This window comes from Leucoraja erinacea, unplaced genomic scaffold (genome assembly GCF_028641065.1).
Source record: "Leucoraja erinacea ecotype New England unplaced genomic scaffold, Leri_hhj_1 Leri_75S, whole genome shotgun sequence".
Lineage (NCBI taxonomy): Eukaryota > Metazoa > Chordata > Chondrichthyes > Rajiformes > Rajidae > Leucoraja > Leucoraja erinaceus.
In genome coordinates this window covers 419,109-442,964 of record NW_026576685.1, presented here as the reverse complement: position 1 = coordinate 442,964, position 23,856 = coordinate 419,109, and the positions used below count along the sequence as shown (strand labels likewise).

At 47.9% G+C, this 23,856-nt stretch overlaps 1 protein-coding gene across 1 annotated transcript; it reads left to right on the top strand.

Annotated features, from left to right (window-relative positions):
- The first annotated feature begins 1,185 nt into the window (after positions 1–1,185).
- Positions 1,186–3,566, top strand: LOC129694702 (oocyte zinc finger protein XlCOF19-like). Its single transcript, XM_055631444.1, has 2 exons — positions 1,186–1,603; positions 1,775–3,566. Exon 2 carries the CDS (start codon positions 1,888–1,890, stop codon positions 2,509–2,511), a length of 624 nt encoding a protein of 207 aa, XP_055487419.1. The 5' UTR covers positions 1,186–1,603; positions 1,775–1,887; the 3' UTR covers positions 2,512–3,566.
- Positions 3,567–23,856: the final 20,290 nt, after the last annotated feature.

The following is a 23,856-nucleotide window of genomic DNA, read 5'->3' as shown; positions in this document are numbered from 1 at the left end:
CCTGACATCCCAGGAATCAGTCTGGTGAACCTTCTCTGTACTCCCTCTATGGCAAGAATGTCTTTCCTCAGATTAGGAGACCAAAACTGTATGCAATACTCCAGGTGTGGTCTCACCAAGATCCTGTACAACTGCAGTAGAACCTCCCTGCTCCTATACTCAAATCCTTTTGCTATGAATGCTAACATACCATTTGCTTTCTTCACTGCCTGCTGTTTCTGCATGCCTACTTTCAATGACTGGTGTACCATGACACCCAGGTCTCGTTGCATCTCCCCTTTTCCTAAAACACTAAAATCTAGGAGTCTAAAGAAGGGTCTCTACCCGAAACGTCACCCAATTTCTTATATCCAGAGATGCTGGCTGCTCCAGTCTTCACCCTACCATAGTTACCCAACCAGACACAACTAAATTTAAGGTAGCTCTTTTTTCCCCCAAGAACCCTTTTTTTGCTTAAGTCCAAGTCAAGAATCAAGAGATTCTTTTCATGTGTCCCAGATAGGGCAAAGAAATTCTTGCTTGCTGCAACACAACAGAATATGTAAACATAATACAGAACAGGAGATAAAAGTTCAGCGTGTCTATATAAAATAGAGCATATATATATATATATACACACAATAAATAAACAGATAAAGTGCAATAGACTGTTTTGTGCTGAGTTTGGAGTTTGGTGGTGGACCCTCCTCCACCTCCAGTTTAAATTTAATTTGGAATATTTTGGGGGGACCAGGAAACCAAGAAGCAAGAGATGCCCCAGGGAGTTACTCCAGCTCCAGGGAGTGATTCTGCATTGGGTTTCAGGGGGTGGGAGGGAGGTGTGAGGGGGAGGGAGTAGGGAGAGGGAGAAGGGTGAGAGGGTGAAGGGTGGGGGGGGGGGGAGAGGGGGGAGAGGGGGGTGAGTGGGGGGGAGGGGGGGGGTGAGGGGGGGAGGGAGAGGGGGGGGGGGGGGGGGAGGGAGAGGGTGAGGGGGGGGGAAGGGTGAGGGGGGGGAGGGTGAGGGGTGAGGGGAGGAGGAGAGACGCCGACACGGCAGTCGGTGTGGAGTTCGCCCGCTTTCCTCCCCGTGGTGACCAAATGGTGACCGGATGCGGGAGGGGCGGGGGCGGGAGTTCCTCAATCCATTGGCCGCTGGCGCTGCCCGTCAGTGCGGGGGCGGGACCTGGTCGCCGGTCACGTGAGGCCGACGCTCAGGTGGGAACCAAAGATCCTATGGCGGAGCTCCGCCGCCGCCGCTCGGCCCCGCGTCCTTTCCCCGCCCCCTCCTCCCTTCTCGAGGGCGATCCTGCGGCCGGCGACCCGAGGAGCCGGAGCCCGAGGCGTGCGGGCGATGTCAGTGAGTGAAGGAGGGAAGGAGGTCCGGGAGGCCGCGGTGCAGCGGATCCAGTCCTCCCGGTGCAACGTCGGCTGGTCCTCCGAATGTAGCGCCCCTGGCGGCGGGATGCCGCGGTGCGGCGCCGCTGGTCCTCCGAATGTAGCGTCCCTGGCGGCGGGATGCCGCGGTGCAGCGTCTCTGGTTTGGCGGTGACGTCTGGGTTTCGGTCGTTGCGCAGGCGGTTGACGTCACGGCGGCTCGACGCGATTACCGTTTGCTCATCCCCAGGTAAGTGCGAGTACCCCTCCCCTTCCCCCTTCACGCCTCTCCTCCCCATCTCTCCACCTTCACCCCGCCCCCCCCCCCTCCCCCCCTCACCCCTCCCGCCCTCCCTTCAAGCACTAGTAATGTTCACTTGTTAGTAATGATCTGTTTACCCGCTTGTTGACCCTCCTGCAGGGTTGCTATGGACGGAGAGGTGGGGACGTGAGCGGCCATTGAGGGCACCCAGGGTACCAGTGAGCCCCCCATCTGCTCGGTGTGTGGGCTGAGCTTCAAGGGGCTGGACTTTAATGGAGGACCACATGATAGGGCACAATAAGGAGAAGCATTATGAGTGCGACGTGTGTGGCAAGGCCTGGCAGCGCCCAAGCCAGCTGGAGGCCCACCGGCGGATGCACACGGGAGAACGCCCCTTCAACTGCTCCGACTGCTGCAAGAGCTTCAAGACGGCAAATCACCTGAAGGACCACCGGCGGGAGCACACGGGTGAGAAGCCCTATGGCTGCTCCATCTGCGGAAAGGGCTTTACCCGGTCGTCGGGGCTGCGGGAGCATCGGCAGGTGCACAGCAATGAGCGGCCCTTCACCTGCTCCGACTGTGACAAAGGCTTCAAGTCATCTACGCAGCTAAAGGTGCACAGGCGCCTGCACACTGGGGAGCGGCCCTACACCTGCAGCGAGTGTGGGAAGAGCTTCACCCGCTCCAACAACCTGCTGGATCACCAGCGCACCCACACCGGCGAGCGCCCCTTCATCTGCGCCCAGTGCGACAAGGGCTTCACCAACTCCTACCGCCTGCTGGAGCACCAACGCACCCACACCGGCGAGCGCCCCTTCACCTGCGCCCAGTGCGGCAAGAGCTACACCCGCTCCTCCAGCCTGCTGTCCCACCAGCAGGTGCACGCCAGCGACTGACCCGTCCCCAGCCCAGAGTGTGGATAGTGCTTTACCATGGTTTCCCACGCCCTGTCTCACCAGCGCGTGCACACCAGTGGCCAGCCCTAAGGCTGTGCGTACTGCAGTGAGGCATTTGACAGCTCATTGGAGTTGCCGCAGCACCGGCGGGCCCATGCCGGCGAGTGGCTGCTCCCACTGTGGAAAGCATTTCAAGAACGCACGGGGGCTGCGGGAGCACCAGCCAGTACACACCGGAGAGAGACCCTTTGTGTGCATTGAGTGTGGCAAGGGTTTCGCCCGCATGACCTGCCTGTGGCAGCATCGGCGTACCCACAGCGGTGAGCGTCCCTTCCCCTGCCCTTCCTGTGGTAAGGGCTTCGCCCTCCTTGACCACCTGTTGGAGCACCGGCGAGCCCACACCAGCCAGAGCCCCTACACCTGTCTGTTCTATGGCAAGGTCTTTGCCCGCTCCTCCAGACTGCTGGCACAGGTGTGGATATGTGGATAGGTGTTAAAGTTCGATTACTTATCACAGACAAGTCAAGCACAGAGTGAGGCAAGATTCTTTTATTCGCTAGCAGGAGTGTGCTGGAAGCTATACACCTTCGCTTCCCTGTCGCACAACTCTCCAAACAAAGAAAAGTTAGTACAATTTTAGTAATTTCTTATCAATAAACGCACCTACCAAGTCTATCGCATGATTGAAAGAATCTGTAGCCTTTCAGGAAATAAGGAAAGCTAGACCCATATCAAGCTAAATCAATAGCAAGTTATTAGTAAACTATGCAATGTCAGCAGTATTCTCCAATCTTAGCTCAGGCATACTGTTCATCCATTTCAGTTTTGAGACAAAGTTTCTAGACAAAGAAGGACAGTCGACTCCATTTTGTATCAAGGTTGGCACAGTCATTATTGGCAGGAGTTATTGCCTTGTCCTTGATTCCGTATGTTTCTTAAAACTGTCAGTTATATCAGATTTGGCACCGGGTCTCTTTTCTCAAACAATGCTTTCTCATATTACATATACATTGTAGTTAGTAGAGAATAGAGACTACTTACAATGTCTCTATTTCTTAAACTCCTGTTAGACACGACTGCATTATCTATTTAAATGTTGTTAAAATAAAATGTAATAACTCTTTCATTCCCTCCTTTTATCATAAAATGATAACATTCGCAGTCCTCTGTATCTGCACAATGGTCGCAAGCATTTAATAATGAAAAGCAGAAGGATAGAGCTATAATGTATCACAATACCCCTAATTCCACCAAACCAACGGTATGGCCACCGGTTCCCATTTCTCACTGTATCCATACATGTCACTGCCAACCCTACGGATCTTCTCAATTTCTTAGCAATGTCAGTGATATTAGAGGATTTATCAGGGATGTAGGCGCAACACTCTTGTCCTTTAAATATCGCAGGTGCCCCCTTTCTTTCTGCCAAGATCAAATCTAATGTCATATGATCTGCAAGGCCATTCCATGCGGATGGCAACCATGTCTGCTGAAAGAGACGTAATGGCCATCTTTGCATTTGCTAGGACTACGACAGTTGTATTTGTCAGTGATTCCATGGGGGAAGCAATATTGAGCAACTCCCTTGTTAACTTGGCTTTCCTGTAGAGGGGGAAAGCAATCATACAACACCTCTGCTTCCCAGATACCCCCTTTGATTCTTAGGGTTTTAGCTACCTCTGCAAGATCCTGGACCACTTTCATGCAGGGAACAACATGTCTGTAGTCTACCGTTGGCATCCATGCCCGTAGCTTGCACACAAGTTATGTTCCATTTACTGGTGGTGGTGGTCTCTGAGGAGTGATTGCGGTGCATGAGCTGTTTCCCAATTATGTCCCTTTCTCTGGGTTGTTGCAGTGACATGAGCTATTTTACTTCGGAGTCACGTGAGTGACTACGTGAAGAACCCTGCCAGGACGCATGCATGCCATATCGCTACATGCATTGCGAAACGTCAGGCGGGGTGGAACGATGTTCCCCCGCAGCGGCAGTTTAAAAGCCGGAACCTGCAGGTAAGAGTTACTGTGCGGTCTTTTTGTGTTTCCCATACCAATTTACAGGTGGGGAGCATGGACAAATTGAAGAAAGCAACAAGGGCTGCGACAAAGCTGGTGGGGGAGGACCGCGGAGTAGCGGGCAGCCAGCAGCGGCCAGCGGCACTTGAATCACCGATAATGGGATCAGCTGTGCCCGATGTCGCCTCTGCACCGGCCAGATCCACTCCGCGGCCGGGCGGTAAGGCAAGACAGAAAACTAACAAAGTTGTGGACTCAGATGAGTCCGACTTTGAGCAGCCGCGGGTGGCCAGCGACCGTGAGCGCTGGAGCCGGATGGAGCGGTGTGTGGAGCATTTTCTCCAACGTGACAGGCTCCGGGAGATGGAGTCGAGTCACTGTGGGCTTTATGAAAAACCCACAGCAGCACCTCTTGTAGGGCTGCACAGTGCTTCTCCATCATCAGAGGGCGGCACTGGGGGTCAGTTCTGGGCTGATCCTGAAGAGGCATTCGCAGAAGAAAAATCAAGTGTGCAGGGGGTGCAGGAACGAGAAAATCTACTGGACATGGTGTCCAACTTCATACAGCCAGACCAGACTGGCCAAAACCTGGAGCAAAAGCTAGCTGCCAGTATAGACTATATGTCCTTTAACCAGCTACAAGAACAGGCTGTATTGGACACCACGTCAAGACACCTGGCACCGGGCAACTGTATATCCCTGAATGTTCCAGTAGTAAATACTTGTATATGGAAACATATTGGAATAGGAGTTAGAGGCATGGATATCAAACTCCAAAAGGTATTAAAACTGCTAACAGCAGGGATAACAGCATTTGCCCGCACAGTGGATGAGAAGGACATGTCCCAGGACCAACAGGATGCACTGGCACTGCTTTGCAACACTCAACATGAGATAAATAACATCAGGAAGAGTGCCATCCGACCCACTTTAAATCCGACATTCGCGTGTCTGTGCAAACCTGGGAACATAAAATCACCAATACTACTATTTGGAGGTAACCTATCGAAGCAAGTCAAGGAGTTCGATGAGGAAGCAAAAACCCTGGGACCCATAAAAGGGACTTCATCAAAAACCCACTACAGCCATAGACAGACAGCACCCCTACGCACCCACCAGTAGAACAAGACCGACTGGTGAAAGCTCGAAGGTCCGGTACACAAAACATGAGTCTTTTTTAGGCCATGGCCCAGGCCGGCCTTGGAAGATACGCGAACCTCCAACATCAACCAAACCACAAACCCAGACACCACCGCCTCAACATCAACAAGGGACTTACAAAAAGAAGTAAACCTGCCACTGGTAACTATGGAGGTAGGTGGGTCTGGTTCCCTACAAAATACAGGGAGCATGGAGGTTGGGGGGAGATTACACTCCTTTCTGGATGCATGGAGTATGTTAACAACCGATACTTATATTTTAAGCAGTATCCAGGGTATATACAATAGAATTTATACACAAGTACAGGCCTCCAGTTCAACATATCCGAACCGAATGTTCGTACTTTCTGGTAAAGAGAAATCAGAAGCGCATGCTGAACTGGAGCGGCTTTACGCAAAAGGTGTAATTGAAAAATCCCAACACGAACCGCTAGAATTCGTGTCCAATATATTTACCAAAAACAAAAAAGATGGTGGTTGTCGCATCATCATAGATCTGACCAAATTGAATACATTTGTACAATATATTCATTTTAAAATGGAAACCTTTGTTACTGCTAAACAATTGATTTCCAAAGGTTACTTCATGGCTAGCATCGATTTAAAAGATGCTTATTATTCAGTGCCTATACGAGGTGACCACAGATGTTACTTAAAATTCAACTGGATGGGACAGCTCTGGCAGTATAGAGCGCTGCCAAATAACATCAGCCCCCAGGCTGTTCACAAAAATTTTGAAACCAGCCCTAGCTTTTCTACGGAAACGAAAACACATGGTCATGGCATATCTAGATGACATACTTATTGTGGGCAAAACTTTGGAATTGGCCAAACAAACTGTAACAGCCACAAAACAGTTATTTGAAAAACTGGGGTTTATTATCCATCCAGTTAAATCTAAATTAACGCCTTCCACTACTATGGACTATTTGGGGTTCACCATTGACTCAGTTCACATGTCGGTGACTTTGTCAAAGAGAAAGGCTATAGACTTAATAGAGGCTTGCAATAACCTCATTGACATCAGTAAACCATCCATCAGATTGGTAGCAAAAGTAATTGGCAAAATGGTGGCTGCTTTTCCAGCCACACAATTAGGACCTTTACATTACCAAAATTTACAGAGAGCAAAAATACAAGCACTCAAAATCAATGCTGGTCATTTTGACAGACCAATGAAGCTACCAATCAAAGCTATAATGGAACTAAAATGGTGGATAGATAACATTTGGCTTTGTTTCAATCCAATCCTTATCAGCAACCCTTCTATGGTACTACAAACTGATGCCAGTGCACTTGGTTGGGGTGCCACCAATTCCATCTCCAGCTGTGGAGGTAGATGGACTGCTCAGGAGGCATCATTATTACTCACACTGGGCATAAACTACCTGGAAATGTTGGGTGCATTCTATGGCCTAAAGTCATATTGTACTGGGTCATATCACCAGCATGTTAGACTACAGATAGTCAATACCACCGTGGTAGCATATATCAACCACATGGGTGGAAACAAATCGACATCATGTGACAATCTGGCTAATACAATTTGACAATGGTGTATCCAGAGAGATATTTGGATATCAGCTACTTACCTAACAGGAAAACTAAATTAGTGGCAGACACCAGGTCACGCAAATTTAATGAAAACACCGAATGGATATTAAATAAAAAAAGTATTTGCTGACATTACAGCACGATACAGCATCTGCCTCATGGTCAACTCTGCGTGGTGTTCAGACGTGACAGTCCTGTCCAACTCCTGCTCTACCTTGATGGTCTTCTACCTCCCAAGAGAATTCACCTCCGTTATGTAGGAGCATAGAGTCCCACTTGTCCAGCAATAATACACGGGAGGTATGGCGGGGCATACAAGACATTACCAACTACAGAGGCTGTGCCACAAAGTCAGAAGACCTGAGTGCGCCGCTGGCAGAAAAGCTAAATTGCTTCTTCTCCCGCTTTGAAACATCAAAACAGCAGCACTCACCTGCTACAGCCCTGTTTCCACCCTCACCTAGCTCCTGTACTACTCCACTCACTGTCAGGGAGCACGATGTCAGACGGGTGCTCCTGGCAGTGAACCCCAAGAAGGCTACCGGCCCAGATGGAGTCCCTGGTAAGGTGCTCAAAGCGTGCGCCCACCAGCTCACTGCCATCTTCACCAGAATTTTCAACCTCTCCCTGGACCAGGCAGTTATTCCGTCCTGCCTAAAATCAGCCACAATCGTCCCTGTGCCGAAGAAGTCTACCATCACCAGCCTTAATGACTACCGTCCTGTGGCCCTCACTCCGGTAATCACGAAGTGCTTCGAGAGGTTGGTCCTCCAGCACATCAAGGACTATCTACCACCAGACCTCGACCCCCACCAATTCGCCTATCGCCAAAACAGATCCACAGAAGACGCCATCACCGTAGCTCTCCACTCTGTGCTGAGCCATCTGGAGCAGGGGCAGAGCTACGTCCGGATGCTCTTTGTGGATTTTAGTTCAGCCTTTAATACAATCATTCCGGACATTCTCATTGGTAAACTGGTCACTCTCGGCCTCCCCACTGTCACATGTGCCTGGATAAAGGATTTCCTCACCAACCGGCCCCAGACTGTGAGACTCGGCCCCCACCTCTCCTCCACTCGCAGGTTGAGTACCGGTTCCCCACAGGGCTGTGTGCTAAGCCCCCTCTTATACTGTCTCTACACCTACGACTGTAGTCCGGCCCACAACAACAACCGCATCGTCAAATTTGCTGACGACACTACTGTGGTCGGACTTATTTCGAAGGGAGACGAGGCAGCCTACAGAGAGGAAGTCCTGAAGTTGACAACCTGGTGCTCAGAAAACAATCTGGCTCTGAACACCAGGAAAACAAAAGAGCTCATTGTCGACTTCAGGAGGCACAGCACCGACTTAGCCCCCCTACACATCAACGGCGAGTGTGTGGAGAGGGTCAACACCTTCCGGTTTCTCGGCGTCCATATCGCTGCTGACATCTCCTGGACGGACAACACGACAGCGGTCATCAAGAAGGCTCAGCAGCGGCTGCACTTCCTGAGGGTCCTCAGGAAGCACAACCTGGACTCTAACCTGCTGCTGACCTTCTACCGCTCGTCCATCGAGAGCCTGCTGACATACTGCATTACAGCATGGTATGGCAGCTGCACCATGGCAGACAGGGAGAGGCTTCAGAGGGTAACCAGGACAGCGCAGAGGATCATTGGCTGCCCTCTCCCCCTCCCTGATGGACATCTACACCTCCCGCTGCCTTAGCAGGGCAAAGAAGATAATCCAAGACAGCTCCCATCCTGCGTTTGGACTGTTCGACCTGCTGCCCTCTGGAAGGCGCTATAGGTGCATCAAATCCAGGACAAACAGACTCAGGAATAGTTGCTTTCCAAGAATTATATCTACTATAAATTCAAATTCACACATGCACTGACTACACCGCCCAACACGGACTTCCATCTGTATATATGTATATATGTATGTAGCGCCGCAGAATTTGTGCACCTATTCCCCCCCCCCCCCCCCATCTCCCTTCTGTTTTTTTTTTTTTCTGTTTCTTGTTTTTTTTGTGCTAAAAATTGTATGTATGCACTGAGTACGAGCAGCTTTCAGTTTCACTGTACATGTATAGTGACAATAAATGGCATATCTATATCTATCTATCCTGACCGCGGTCTACATCCCACCCAAGGCAGACGTCCGTCTGGCACTGGAGGAGCTGCACGCCGTGGTCAACAAACACCAGATGTCTTACCCCAAGGCATTTACCACCATTGCTGGGGACTTCAATAAGGCGAACCTCAAGAAATCACTCCCCAACTTCCACCAACATGTCTCCTGCTGCACCAGAGGACCTAACACCCTCGACCACTGCTACACCACCATCAAGAATGCCTATCGCTCTATCCCTCACCCTCATTTCGGTAAATCCGACCATACCACGGTGCTGCTTCTTCAGCAATTAAATTCTGCAGTAATTAAAGAGCGCACCCCCCCGAAGTGAGGGCAGTACAGAGCTGGTCGGGGGGGGGGGGGGGGGGGGGGGAGGTGGGGGGCAGAAGAACAACTCCAGGACTGTTTGGAGTCTGTAGACTGGGCAATGTTCAAGGACTCGGCAACGGACTTGAACGAATATGCCACAGTCGTTACAGACTTCATAAAGAAATGTGTGGAGGACTGCATCCCTAGAAAAACCTTCCGAGTGTTTCCCAATCAGAAACCTTGGATGAACTTTGAGATCCGCACTCTCCTGAAGTCCAGACACAGGGCATTCACCTCCAATTATACAGTGGCCTACATGAAGACCGGATACGACCTTGGTAAGGCCATCAAAAAGGCCAAAAGGGACTTCTGCTCCAAACTGAAGGACGAGACAGATGTTCGGCAGCTGTGGCAGGGTCTGAATGCAATCACCTCCTACAAGGCAAAACCAGGAGGCAGCTTGAATGTCGGTGCAACATCACTCCCTGATGAGATCAATGCGTTTTACGCACGCTTTGACAGGGAGAATACTGATGTGCCTTCCCGATCCCACATTCGCTGTGCTGGCATTTCAGTCTCAGTCACATGTCAGGAAATCCTTCAGAGGTGTGAACCCCCGAAAAGCACCTGGTCCTGATGGTATACCCGGTCGTGTTCTAAAAACCTGTGCGGACCAACTGGCGGGGGTTTTTACGGACATTTTTAACCTCTCACTTCTGAGGTCTGAGGTCCCCACCTGCTTTAAAAGGGCATCAATTATACTGGTGCCCAAGAAGAGTAAGGTGACGTGCCTCAATGACCATCGACCAGTGGCACTAACGCCAGTGGTGATGAAGTGCTTTGAGAGGTTGATCATGGAGCAAATCAATTCCTACCTCGACAAAAACCTAGACCCACTGCAGTTCGCGTACCGCCACAACAGATCAACGGTGGATGCGATCTCGCTGGCCCTCTGCTCCGCACTGGACCACTTGGACAACAAAAACTCATATGTCAGGCTGTTATTCATTGATTATAGCTCGGCATTTAACACAATCATCCCCTCCAAACTGGTTACCAAACTCGCAGAACTGGGTCTCAGCACATCCCTATGCAACTGGATCCTCGACTTCCTCATTCACAGACCACAGTCTGTTCGTATTGGTGGAAATGTTTCAGCCTCAATAACAATCAGCATGGGAGCACTTCAAGGCTGCGTGCTCAGCCCCCTGCTGTACTCACTCTATACCCATGACTGCGTAGCGAACCACAGTGTGAACTCCATCATCAATTTCACCAACGACACCACTATTGTGGGGCGTATCACTGATGGGGATGAGTCAGAATACTGAAGAGAGATCGAGCAACTGTCCATATGGTGCCAGCGGAATAACCTGGCCCTCAACACCAGCAAAAGCAAGGAACTGATTGTGGACTTTGGAAGGAGTAGGAGGGGGACCCACAGCCCCATTTATATCAACGGGTTGATGGTTGAAAGGGTCAAGAACTTCAAATTCCTGGGCGTGCACATCTCTGAAGATCTTTCCTGGTCCGAGTACACTAACGCAATTATCAAAAAAGCTCATCAGCGCCTCTACTTCCTGAGAAGATTACGGAGAGTCGGTTTGTCAAGGAAGACTCTCTCTAACTTCTACAGGTGCACAGTCGAGAGCATGCTGACCGGTTGCATCGTGGCTTGGTTCGGCAATTTGAGCGCCCTGGAGAGGAAAAGACTACAAAAAGTAGTAAACACTGCCCAGTCCATCATCGGCTCTGACCTTCCTTCCATCGAAGGGATTTATCGCAGTCGCTGCCTCAAAAAGGCTGGCAGTATCATCAAAGACCCACACCATCCTGGCCACACACTCATCTCCCTGCCACCTTCAGATAGAAGATACAGGAGCCTGAAGACTGCAACAACCAGGTTCAGGAATAGCTACTTCCCCACAGCCATCAGGCTATTAAACCTGGCTCGGACAAAACTCTGATTATTAATAACCACTTTCTGTTATTTGCACTTTACCAGTTTAGTTATTCATGTGTGTATATATTTATATCATGGTATATGGACACATTTATCTGTTTTGTAATAAATGCCTACTATTTTCTGTGTGATTAAGCAAAGCAAGAATTTCATTGTCCTATACAGGGACACATGACAATAAACCCACTTGAACTTGAACTTGAACGATATGGAATACCAGATATCGATCTATTCGCATCCAGGCTTAATCACCAGTTATCAAATTATGTTTCATGGGAACCAGACCCTGGGGCAGCGGCGACAGGTGCATTTTCGCTGCATTGGGGGAAATTGTTTATTTATGCATTCCCTCCTTTCAGCCTCATCTGTCGGGTATTAAGGAAAATACAGCAAGACTTTGCGTCTGGTATTTTGGTAGTACCCGATTGGCCTACTCAACCATGGTTCCCAGTGATACTAAACATGGTATTAGAACCGTGTATCACCATCCCGAATAGACCAGATTTATTGGTTCATCCCGTAACAAGGGAAAGCCACCCATGCCATAACTATTTGAATTTATTAATTTATAGAGTTTAAAAATACCACTACTACAGCTGGGACTGATGGTCCGAACAGTGAACATGATTTCGGCGGCCCAAAGACAGTCCACCAAAAAACAGTATCTGGTCTATATCAGGAAGTGGGAGATGTATTGTCACAAAAACAGCATCACCTACAGAGATATGAACATCCCGTCTGTTCTGGAATACCTGGTAGGCCTCCATTATGATGAGGGGCTCAGTTATAGTGCCAGAAGTGCCCTATCAACTTATCTATGGCAAGGAACAGAGCGTCACTCTGTTGGAACTCACCCACTGGTAACAAAACGTATGAGGGGAATTTTTAATACCAATCCCCCAAGAACCAGGAACTCCCAAATATGGGATGTGAGTATTGTCCTGAAGATGCTCAGGAATTGGTCTCCAGCAACAGCTCTGTCCCTACATAGACTGACATTAAAAACAGTCATGCTAATGGCATTGGTCACGGCACAAAGGGTACAGTCATTACATAAATTAAGACTGGACAACATGATTTCTTCATCTGAAAATATTACATTTCATATTTATGAATTAGTAAAGCAGAACAGACAGGGATCAGCGGGCCTCAATATAGAATTTAGGTCTTACCCAATAGATGATCGTCTCTGTATAGTAAGACATTTGTCGTTATACATGGAGAAAACAAAAATCATTTGAGGCAATGAGAAGGCACTTTTAGTCAGCCATAAGCAACCACACAAAAGAGTGACGGTCCAGACCATCTCAAGATGGCTGAAAACAGGTTCTAACACAGGCTGGGGTGGATACTAATATTTTTAAATCTCATTCCACCAGGGCTGCAGCTACATCGGCAGCTATGCAGTTGGATGTACCAATGGACAAAATCCTCAAGGCAGCAGGATGGTCAGGGGAAAAAACATTCCAACTATTTTATCATAAACCAGTCATGAAACCTGGAACGTTTGCAGAAACAATTTTAAGTTCTGAAATTTAATTTACCCCATAAATAGGGGTTATAATTTTGTGTTAATAAATTTTATGGATTTCAATGTCGGATTCATGTCTAAATTATGTTGACACAATTCCTCCTACAGTCATTAAGGCAGGTGTGATGCATGGACTCGTTTCCACGGCATGAAATCACAGAGCTTTGAAATCTTCACGTAGTCACTCACGTGACTCCGAAGTAAAATAGTAAGATTAAACGAGAACTTACCAGTTCGAAGTTTGATCATTATTTTATGAGGAGTACGTTGAGGGAATACGTGCCCTCCGCTCCCACCCATGATCATATACTCAACTGGTATTTTCTTTCTCTAATCTTACTATGTTTAAGTCATTACAATTATCTGTGATTTCACACCGCTGCTTTGAAGAATGACACGCATGCATCCTGGTGGGGTTCTTTACGTATTCCCTCAACGTACTCCTCATAAAATAATGATCAAACTTCGAACTGGTAAGTTCTCGTTTAATCTTACTATTTATTGGTATATCGGGATTGCTTGTTATACTCAACCTTCCAGCCTGGTTCAAACGGGCTTGTGTACCATCCTTTAAAATTGTTATACTCGGGTTCCCTGTGCTTGTTGCTCACATTCCCATATACGTGCGAGATTACTTGGCAACTGCCAGACGCCGTGATGTTGTGAAAACGGAGTAGGACCACAGGCTTTCAGTCTGGTTTAGGGCTATAGGCACCAGTGGTACACGTCCTCTGCTGTTGTGGGGAAGATAAGTGCACACCCGATAGTTACTGCCATTGCCCCTACAAACTAACTCATAACTCATAGACAAAAAGGTATTAGTCCAGGTCAGCTGGGCCATTTAATCTCATTGTCCTTTTTCCTGTATCCAATCCTTTTGCCTTTGGTTAGGTGTACCCAACGAGGAAGATCTTCGACCTTCACTGCTGTAGGTGTGGTCAGTAGTACTTGGAAGGGCCCTTTCCACCGCTCTATGCTAATAGTGGTTTCTGCGTCTCCAATTCCTGTGAATGTAAAACTGACAAGGTTCGGGTTAATTGCTGTGCGTACATAATTAGTTAATCACTGAGGGTCTGTAGGTCAAAACTAACTTCCACACTCTAGTCGCACCCCAGGGGGTATGTAGCATGGGGTCACCCTCATTACAGATAGAGGGCCATCTGCTGGTTGGTTCATAGCTTGTCCTGTTAGCAGTTCAAAAGGTGTAAAAGCTGTAGCTTGGTGTTTTGAACTGTTAAAATGGCTGGAAATACCATAACTTATTCCTGTCCAGTCTTGGTCAAGGCTTTACCTAAACTCTTTAGTGTCCTACTAGACTAAATGGGACATAGGCTTGGTCCCCCAACAAAATATTCCACCACTCAGCTATAACCCCCAACTGTGCTGGTGAGGCTTTTCCCCTCATCCCTAGCACTCTCTTCCCCTCCTCTTCACCCTCCCTCTTCTTTCCCATCGCCTCCTCCCCTCCTCCAATCCCTCCCTCACCTCTCTCTCTCTCCTTTCCCCTACCCACAGTCACTCCCTCCCTCCATAACTTCTCTCCCCTCTTTACCCCCCTCCTACCCCTCTATCCTCCACCTCCTCCACTCACCTCCCCTATCCCCCCCACTATCCCTCCTCACCTCCCCCACTGCCCTCCTCTCCCTCTATTCCCCATTCCCAACCTCCCCCACTGCCCCTTCACTACTACCCCCCCTCTCCCTCTATTCCCCCTCCCCCACTCTCCCTCCTCACCTCCTCCCTCTTTTCCCTCTCCTTCCCTCCCCCAATCCCTCCCTCACCTCTCTCCCTCTCCCGGCCCTCAGCCACTCCCTCCCTCCCTCCTTCCATAACTCCTCTCCCCTCCCTACTAGCGTTCTCTCCCTCTATCCCCTCTCCTCCCCCACTCTCCCTCCCCACCCCCAGGATCTTGAGGTTGCCTTCTTGTGTGCCCCGGAGGAGCATCAGCCGTCGGCGCCCTCAGAGCCAGGCCTCAGATTGGCCCGGAAACACCAGCAGCTACAGCCGTGTGGGCGGGAGGAGGGTGTGGGGGGTGAGAGCTTGGAGAAAAGACGGGGGCAGAGCCATGGGGGAGAGGGTGGTATCACGGAGAGGCGGAAGGAGCCAGTGAGGGGGACCAGAGAGGAAGGGCCTGGAGCTGCGGGGCATTGCAATGGTGGTGCGTTTGGGACTCACAGCGAGTGCTGGATGCTCTCCGCCGGGATCAGATTCACCACTTTCCGTTTGGCGACATCGCCGCGCCGCTTCCGGTCCATCCGTAAATTATGTCCGGTTGGAGACCTCGACCAGCTACCCACAGCATCCCTCAGCTCCAGTAAAGATGCGATGAAGCAGGAAGGGGCAGACCGTCCCGGGGAGTGACAGAAGGAGAGACTAATCCGCACGCCGCTGACTGGCAGGAGAGGAGATCAATCTGTACATGTGTGGTTTTTAAGATTTTTAAACTGCATTAATTTTTACAATATACCATCAATCGGAACAAAACTTGTTGCACTCGCAAAGCAGGAAAACCTTGAGTGAGTTGGTGAAAAATCGTAGAGCTATCGTGTACCATTTTTGCGCAAATAGACAAATCACGCAAACTGGAAGAGCACAAGATCAGAGTTTTAGTTATGTATAGATAGATTCATGCCCTCCACTAATCCAGAACTCTGTGGGTGGTGGGGGATGTAAGATCACTCTTTTAACTACTTTCAAGGTAGACCCTTATGAATAAATAAGTAAATAAATACATAAATAAATAAATAGAATAATTTAAAAAATATTCCCAATTGTTCCAATCTGAGTTTCACATGGCTAATGTGAAATTCAGATCCTTCTTGAACTCAATTCAAAAGGTAAGAAATAGGAAGAAAATAAACTTAAAATACCGTAAGACCAAACAACTGTACTTTTGCAAAAACAGGTAATTTTCATTGCTAATGCCTTTTCAAAGAACAAAGAACTGCAGCTTCTTAAAGAGACACACACTATCTTAAAATCTCTTAAAATACATGAGTTTCAAACCCTGGGAACAGAAGAACAAAAGAACGAAGGGAGCACTGTAAGAATGGTTACGTGTTGTGCACCTGGTGAGGCAATAGAACAAGAAGATCTATCGTCTGATAAGGGACAGAACTGGATGAATGACAGAGTGGCAGAGAGAAAGAGTTAGAATAAATACTTCCTTTCGAACATTAAAAGAAAACTAGAACAAAAGAATAGGCAAAACATACATGAGGTACAAAAAATTGTCAGAGATGAATGAGGTAGTGGTAGCCCCCTCCTTTCCAAAACTTCACATTGCACATTAGAGACATCCCTCGGTATTAACTTTACATTCCATTGTCTGACAGAGCCGTTCTGTCTACTAGAATCTTTGGTTCTGTGGGGACCAAGCTAGGGCATTCCCCTGGGTGTCTCTGTAGTTGCGGCCACCCATATGGGCATTGCACTTAAGGTGGACTAGGAGGGCTAAGGCTTGCTGTAGGTTTATCGCATAGAGTGGCCAGTGCTGTTTCTAAATTGTGAAAGTCTTCTTGTGGGAATGAGAGGGTTAAAATGGAAAAGAATTAACCAAGCCCAGAAAAGCCCTCATCTGCTAGAAGTAAGCCGGCTGGTGTGATTCACAATGGGATGGTTCTATTCCCTGTCAGTCAGGATCCTGGGTGCTGTGATTGGAAAAGGTGTCCTTTTTTGCACCTGCAGTTCCTTGGTTTTAAACCATTCTGGTTAACCATCTCTTCACCTTCCCAAAGCCTCCACATCAGTCCTTTAATGGAGTGACCAGAATTATATGCAATACTCCAAATGCTACCTGACCAATGTCCCTTAAAGTTGCACATCTACGTACATTCCTCTCTCCTTATCTCACACTGTTTTATCTCCTTATTTTCTCTCGTCTCTGTCACTTCCTCCACTCATCTGCCAATCATCCCCTCATCTGTTAACATAGTGTCAGTCTGAAGTAGGGTCCTGCTCGAAATATCACCTATCGATGTTCTGTACAGATGCTGCCTGACACACTGAGTTACTCCAGCACAAAGTGAAACATCACCATTTCTCCAGCGATGCTGTCTGACCCGCTGAGTTACTCCAGTCTGTACCTGTCTAACTGTTTCTTAAAATTTAGTCCCAGCCTTAACTACTTCCCCTGGCAACTTGTTCCATACATCCACCACCCTTTGTGTGAAAAATGTGCCCGTCAGATTCCTATTAAATCTTTTCCCCTTCACCTTGAACCCATATCCTCTTGTCCTCGATTCCTCCATTCTGGGCAAGAGATTCTGTGCATCTAACTAAATTGTGTTCTCTGCAAGATTCCATCATGTGCAGTTTCTTGTGTCTGCCTCACCTATATCCACCTATCACTTCTGAAGAAGGGTCGCAACCTGTAACGTGACACATTCCTTCTCTCTGGAGATGCTGCCTGTCCCGCTGAGTTACGCCAGCATTTTGTTTCCACCTATCATTCGTCAGGTTTTGTCCAGCCTCCAACTCTCTTTTCCAGCTTCCTCCCCCCACCATCTACACTTGCTCTCGGTCGCCAAGGCCTGCTGGATCTCCCGGTTGCCAACCTCTTCCCAATCCCACGCTGATCTTTCTGTCCTGGGCCTCCTTCATTGCCAGAGTGAGATGACACGCAAACTGGAGGAACAGCAGTAACCTCAGCCCAATGACATGAACTCCTGCCAGCGGTAAGTTTAAACCTACCCCCCCCCCCCCCCCCCCGCCCCACCCACCCCCCCCCCCCCCCCGCCCTCCCCCCAGCCTGCCAGGTCATTGTTCTGCTCTATGATCTTTGGTTTAAACTGAAGATAGACACAAAATGCTGGAGTAACTCAGCAGGACAGGCAGCATCTCTGGAGAGAAGGAATGGGTGACGTTTTGGGTAGAGTCTGAAGAAGGGTCCCAACGCGAAACATCACCCATTCTTTCTCTCCAGGGATGCTGCCTGTCCGGCTGAGTTACTCCAGCATTTAGGTAATTACTATCCATCTATCACTTGCCTGGCTTTGCCCTGCCCCGATCCAACACATCCTATTCACGTTTCTCAGTGATGCTGCTTGACTCACTAAGTTACTCTAGTACATTGAGTAATTTCTAGTTATAAATCAGCCACATTGAGCAGGTCACATCATTAACCTGCCTGACACCAGTCTCCCAAAACCCACACTACTCCAAGCATTAGCATGGGAAGAGATTACTGGGAAGATAGAGGGAAAGATTCAAGGATGTGCTCCAAGTCACCTTGAAGAAAAGCAACATGCTCCACTGAGTCTTGGAAGCCTCTAGCCATGAACACTCAGTGAAGATTCAGATTCAGATTCAGAAAACTTTATTGTCTGTCGTAACAGAAAATCTTCTTTGACGTGGCTCAACATACAGACAGGACAATGTACTGATAAGCAGTCATACAACACAGATTTCTGCGAGCACACACAGTGTGTATCGATCTTAAAAGCAAATATAAAGATTAAAAACTAAAAATAGACAAGATAAAAGTTGTGGATACGTGTAAAGTGACAATGCGTCAGGGTTAATTTGTCCATTGTTCATTTTTTATTTAAGCTGTTTATGGCAATGGGTATGAATGAGTTTTTGTGGATGTTTTTCTTGGATAGGGGGACTTTATATCGGCGGCCTGATGGCAGAAGTTGGAAAGACTTGTGCAGGGGGTGGGTGGGATCCTGTGTAATGAGATTGGCTTTTCTTTTAACTGCCTGGGTGTGGAGTACTGATAATTGATTTTGAGTTTGAGAAGGAGAATTGAGAACCTGAATACCATGCATTGGGAGCATACAAGTGTCCATTCCTCTGCTATTGATTCAACCATACCTTATTGTTACTGTATCAAGGTACAGGGAAATTGTTTGATATACAAAGAGGTAAATTCGTATCGCAGACCTCAGCTAGGCAGCACAAAAGTGTTACCATGCTTTGGCTCGACAAAGTTACAGAAGTTCACCGAACAGTCCTATCTACTGCCTGCCACTGCAGCCTCCCCCACATGCCAGCTTGCCTGTTCACTCAAGACTGGACTGGACTGAAACGGGACTATCTCATAAACCATCTTCCTATCTGGCCAACTGGCCTCCCCATGCCGCATCTGCGGAGGAACCCCCATTCCCCACAATGACCATTTGCCTGCTCAGGACCCACTGAACCTGACTGGAAGCAAATCATCCACCATCTCATGGGACAGCCTCAGGAAAGATGTAAACTGCCAGCATTTAAATACAAACCATGTGACCAATAGAGCATTTTCTGTCCATTGCATGAAAGGCACCGTCTGTCACGAACAGTTAGTTTCTCCAGCGTGAGCAAGGTCTTCATCTCATCAGCAGTTTCAGACGATGGTTTGAAAGAAACCTTTGTTGACAGAAAATGGATTAATTTGTCACTATTGACTGTCTGACACTTCTAAACTACATAAACAAAAGTCATTAAAGCTCTGAAAGATAATTCAGGAGCTATTATAACCAGAAACAAGTAGACACTCAGCAGATTAAGACACCACTGACTGATTTTTAAATTTACAGTCAGATCAAATTAATTTCAGTCTTTCCAGGTGAGGCAGAGGTTCACCTGCACCTCCTCCAACCTCATCTACTGTATCTGCTGTTCCAGGTGGCAACTTCTCTACATCGGCGAGACCAAATGCTGGATCGGCGATCGTTTCATTGAACACCTCCACTCAGTCTGTCTTAACCTACCTGATCTCCCGGTGGTTCAGCACTTCAACTACCCCACCAATTCCCAATCTGACGTTTCTGTCCTGGGTCTCCTCCATTGTCAGAGTGAGGCCCAGCGCAAATTGGAGGAACAGCACCTTGGGTAGTTTACACCTCGGTGGTGTGAACATTGACTTCTCTAACTTCAGATTGCCCTTGCTTTCCCTCTCTTTCCATCCCCTCCCCCTTCCCAGTTCTGCTACCAGTCTTACATAGAAACATGGAAAATAGGTGCAGGAGTAGGCCATTCGGCCCTTCGAGCCTGCACTGCCATTCAATATGATCATGGCTGATCATCCAACTCAGTCTCGGACTACATTCTATGTTTGTCCCAAATTCAATGGAGCAATAATGAGCTTGTGTTTATTTGGGGCTCTCTGTGGGTTTCCTTCTGGATACGTGCAGCAAGCCCTGGAAAACTGATCTTTAATTCTCCGGAGATTCAGGGAATTCTTGACAACCCATAAGACGCTTTCTTAGTAATATACTGACGGAAACGCTAGTAAATAAAACAGAATACATAAGATTTAAGAAAGAACTACAGATGCTGGTAAAAACAAAGGTAGACACAAAATGCTGGAGTAACTCAACGGGTGATGCAGCATCTCTGGAGAGAAAGAATTGGCAACATTTCGGGTCATTCGCAGTGTAAGAATTTTGTGGAATTCCCTGCCACAGAGGGCAGTGGAGGCCAAGTCACTGGATGGATTTAAGAGAGAGTTAGATGGAGCTCTAGAGGCTAGTGGAATCAAGGGATATGGGGAGAAGGCAGGCACGGATTATTGATTGGGGACGATCAGCCATGATCACAATGAATGGCGGTGCTGGCTCGAAGGGCCGAATGGCCTCCTCGTGCACCTATTTGCTATGTTTCTATGTTGCTAATTTAAAGCTATTTCTACTCACCACAAAGTTGTACTATAATAATAATAATAATACATTTTATTTATGGGCGCCTTTCAAGAGTCTCAAGAACACCTGGTAGTTGGGAGAGTGATCCCTACTGTTGACTAGCTAGAATAGATGAGGAGTCCTAACGATAGTGGTGATAACTATATGTGATAGATATATACAGTTGGCGGTCTACTGCTGTTTGTGAATGATCCACAACAACACACATAGTGAAAGATCAATCTTTATTCCAGAAGCAATCAGGAACATTTAAACTGCCAGCCATTCTCATCCAGCTCGGCGTGGCTTATGAGAGCCGACTGACCTTGCTAGTGTAAAGCTGTGTAGTACCGTAATACCATGTAAAGGGTGGTATGCATATATGTGTAGTGAAGATTGTAAATGGCATGGATTAATAAGGGTTAATCTACATCCTTCCTCTTAAAGAAGCAAAGCATATATAGAGTGGTTAGTGGAGCATATTGTAAAACACCAGTATATGGTGTGAGGATTTGTTATTTTACGTGTACACGCTTGTGCATATGTGAGCACATAAAATGAAATGGGTCATGCACAGTTCACGTACACCCGGTGAATGTTCCAATCAGCGGGTTTAGCTTGCAGACACGACCTGCACGTGTATGGTAGTACCCCTCGTTCACCTCTCTGAGGAAACAAGTCCCTTAGCACGTGGCTCCTTAGCGCGTGGATTCTAAGAGCAGCTTGTATTGGAGCCTACCAGAGAGAAGGCAATTCTGAAATTAGTGCTGTGTAATGAACTTGATAAAGGAACTTGAGGTTATGGAGCCATTTGGAGGTAGTGACCATAATATGGTCAGGTTTAATCTACAATTGGAGAGGGAGAAGGGTAAATCAGAGATCAGCGTTACAGTTGAATAAAGGGGATTATGGAGCCATGTGGGAGGAGCTGGCCAAAGTTGACTGGAAAGATACACTAGCAGGGATGACAATGGAACAACAATAGCAGGTATTTCTGGGAATAATACAGAAGGTGCAGGATCAGTTCATTCCAAAGAGGAAGAAAGATTCCAAGGGGAGTAAGGGGCGACTGTGGCTGACAAGGGAGGTCAGGGGCAGTATAAAAATAAAAGAGAAGAAGCACAATGTAGCAAAGATGCGAGGATTAGGTAATGTTTAAAGAGCAACAGAGGGTAACTAATAAGGCAATACGGGAAGAAAAGATGAGGTAGGAAGGTAAGCTAGCCAAGAATATAAAGGAGGCTAATAAAAGCTTCTTTACATATGTGAGGAGGAAAAAAATAGTTAAGACCAAAGGTGGACCTTTGAAGACTAAAAAAGGTTTAATTAAAGTATAATATGGGGAACAAGTATATGGCAGATGAGTTAAACAGGTACTTTGGATCTGTCTTCACTAAGGAGGACACAAACAATCTTCCTGATATACTAGTGGCAAGAGGATCTGGGGTGACGGAGGAACTGAATGAAATCCACATCAGGCAGGAAATGGTATTGGGTAGACTGATGAGAATGAAGGCTGATAAATTCCCAGGGCCTGATGGTCTGCATCCCAGGGTACTTGAGGAAGTAGCTCTAGAAATTGTGGACGCATTGGTGATAATTTTTCAATGTTCTATAGACTCAGGATCAGTTCCTGTGGATTGGAGGGTAGCTAATGTTATCCCACTTTTTAAGAAAGGCGGGAGAAATGGCAGGCAGTGACTAGTGGGGTACCTCAAGGGATTCAAAGTAACATTGGCAAATTTGCAGATGACACATATCTGTGTGGCAGTGTGAACTGTGAGGAGGATGCTATGAGAATGCTGGGTGACTTGGACACGGTGGGTGAGTGGACAGATGCATGGCAGATGCAGTTTAATGTGGATACATGTGAGGTTATCCATTTTTGTAGCAATGCCAGGAAGGCAGATTATTATTTAAATGGTGTCAAGTTGGGAAAAGGGGAAGTACAACGGGTTCTGGGCATCCTTGTTCATCAGTCAATGAAAGTAAGCATGCAGGTACAGCAGGCAGTGAAGAAAGCGAATGGCATTTTGGCCTTCATAACAAGAGGAGTTAAGTATAGGAGCAAAGAGGTCCTTCTGCAGTTGTACGGGGCCCTAGTGAGACCACACATGGAATATTGTGTGCAGTTTTGTTCCCCTAATTTGCGGAAGGACATTCTTGCTATTGAGGGAGTGCTGCGTAGGTTTACAAGGTTAATTCCCAGGATGGCGGGATTGTCATATGCTGAGAGAATGGAGCGGCTGGGCTTGCACACTCTGGAGGTTAGAAGGATGAGAGGTGATCGAGAGACTAAAACAAAATTTCTACTTCTCAAATTCTTGTTAGAAAATGACTGAAGGATTAATTTCTTAATATTTTGTTACGTAAAATGTATTAACCCCTTCAGTACAAGAGGTCAATACGGGAACCCCCACCCTCAGACCTGTACGAGAAGGCACTAGGGTCAGGGAATCAGTGATTCCCCCGTCCGGGAGCCGGGCTGTCTGTCCCTCGCCGCCACGGTTCAGCCGCCGAACACCGGCCACGGGATTAGACAGCCCGGGGTCCGCAAGTGTGGAGCCATTCAGCCTGGAGTCCGGATGTTGGGACAGAAGACTGGCAGACATAGTAAATGCTTACTGACGTTTACCGCTTGTACTCCAGAAGGCGTTGTGTGGCAACAGTAAGGGTCACGGGTCAACCATGAAATCACTTCACTATCTCACAGTCAGACTTGATGCTGCCTATGGAGATGATAGGATGTAATGTTTCCTCCGCTTGTGTTACAAGACTATGAGTTGTTACTCCTGTGTATGGGTCTCATTACACACCTGAGTCTTTCTTTCTCCACCCCTCCCCACTCTCTCTATCTGACACTCTCCCCTTATTCCTGCCTCACTCTCTCAGCTCTCTGCCTCCCCGCTCCACACTCTCTCTCCCCTCTGCTCCCCTGGGTTCCCTCTCTCTACCCCTGGCCCCTTGCCACTGGGCCTCCCCCGCCTCCTCACCCCGCCTGGCCTGGAGGACCGCTGGCTCCAATCACGGAGTGACATCGCTCTGTATCGTCCCACATCCTTCACTTTCCCCCTCCATCTCCCCCCCCCC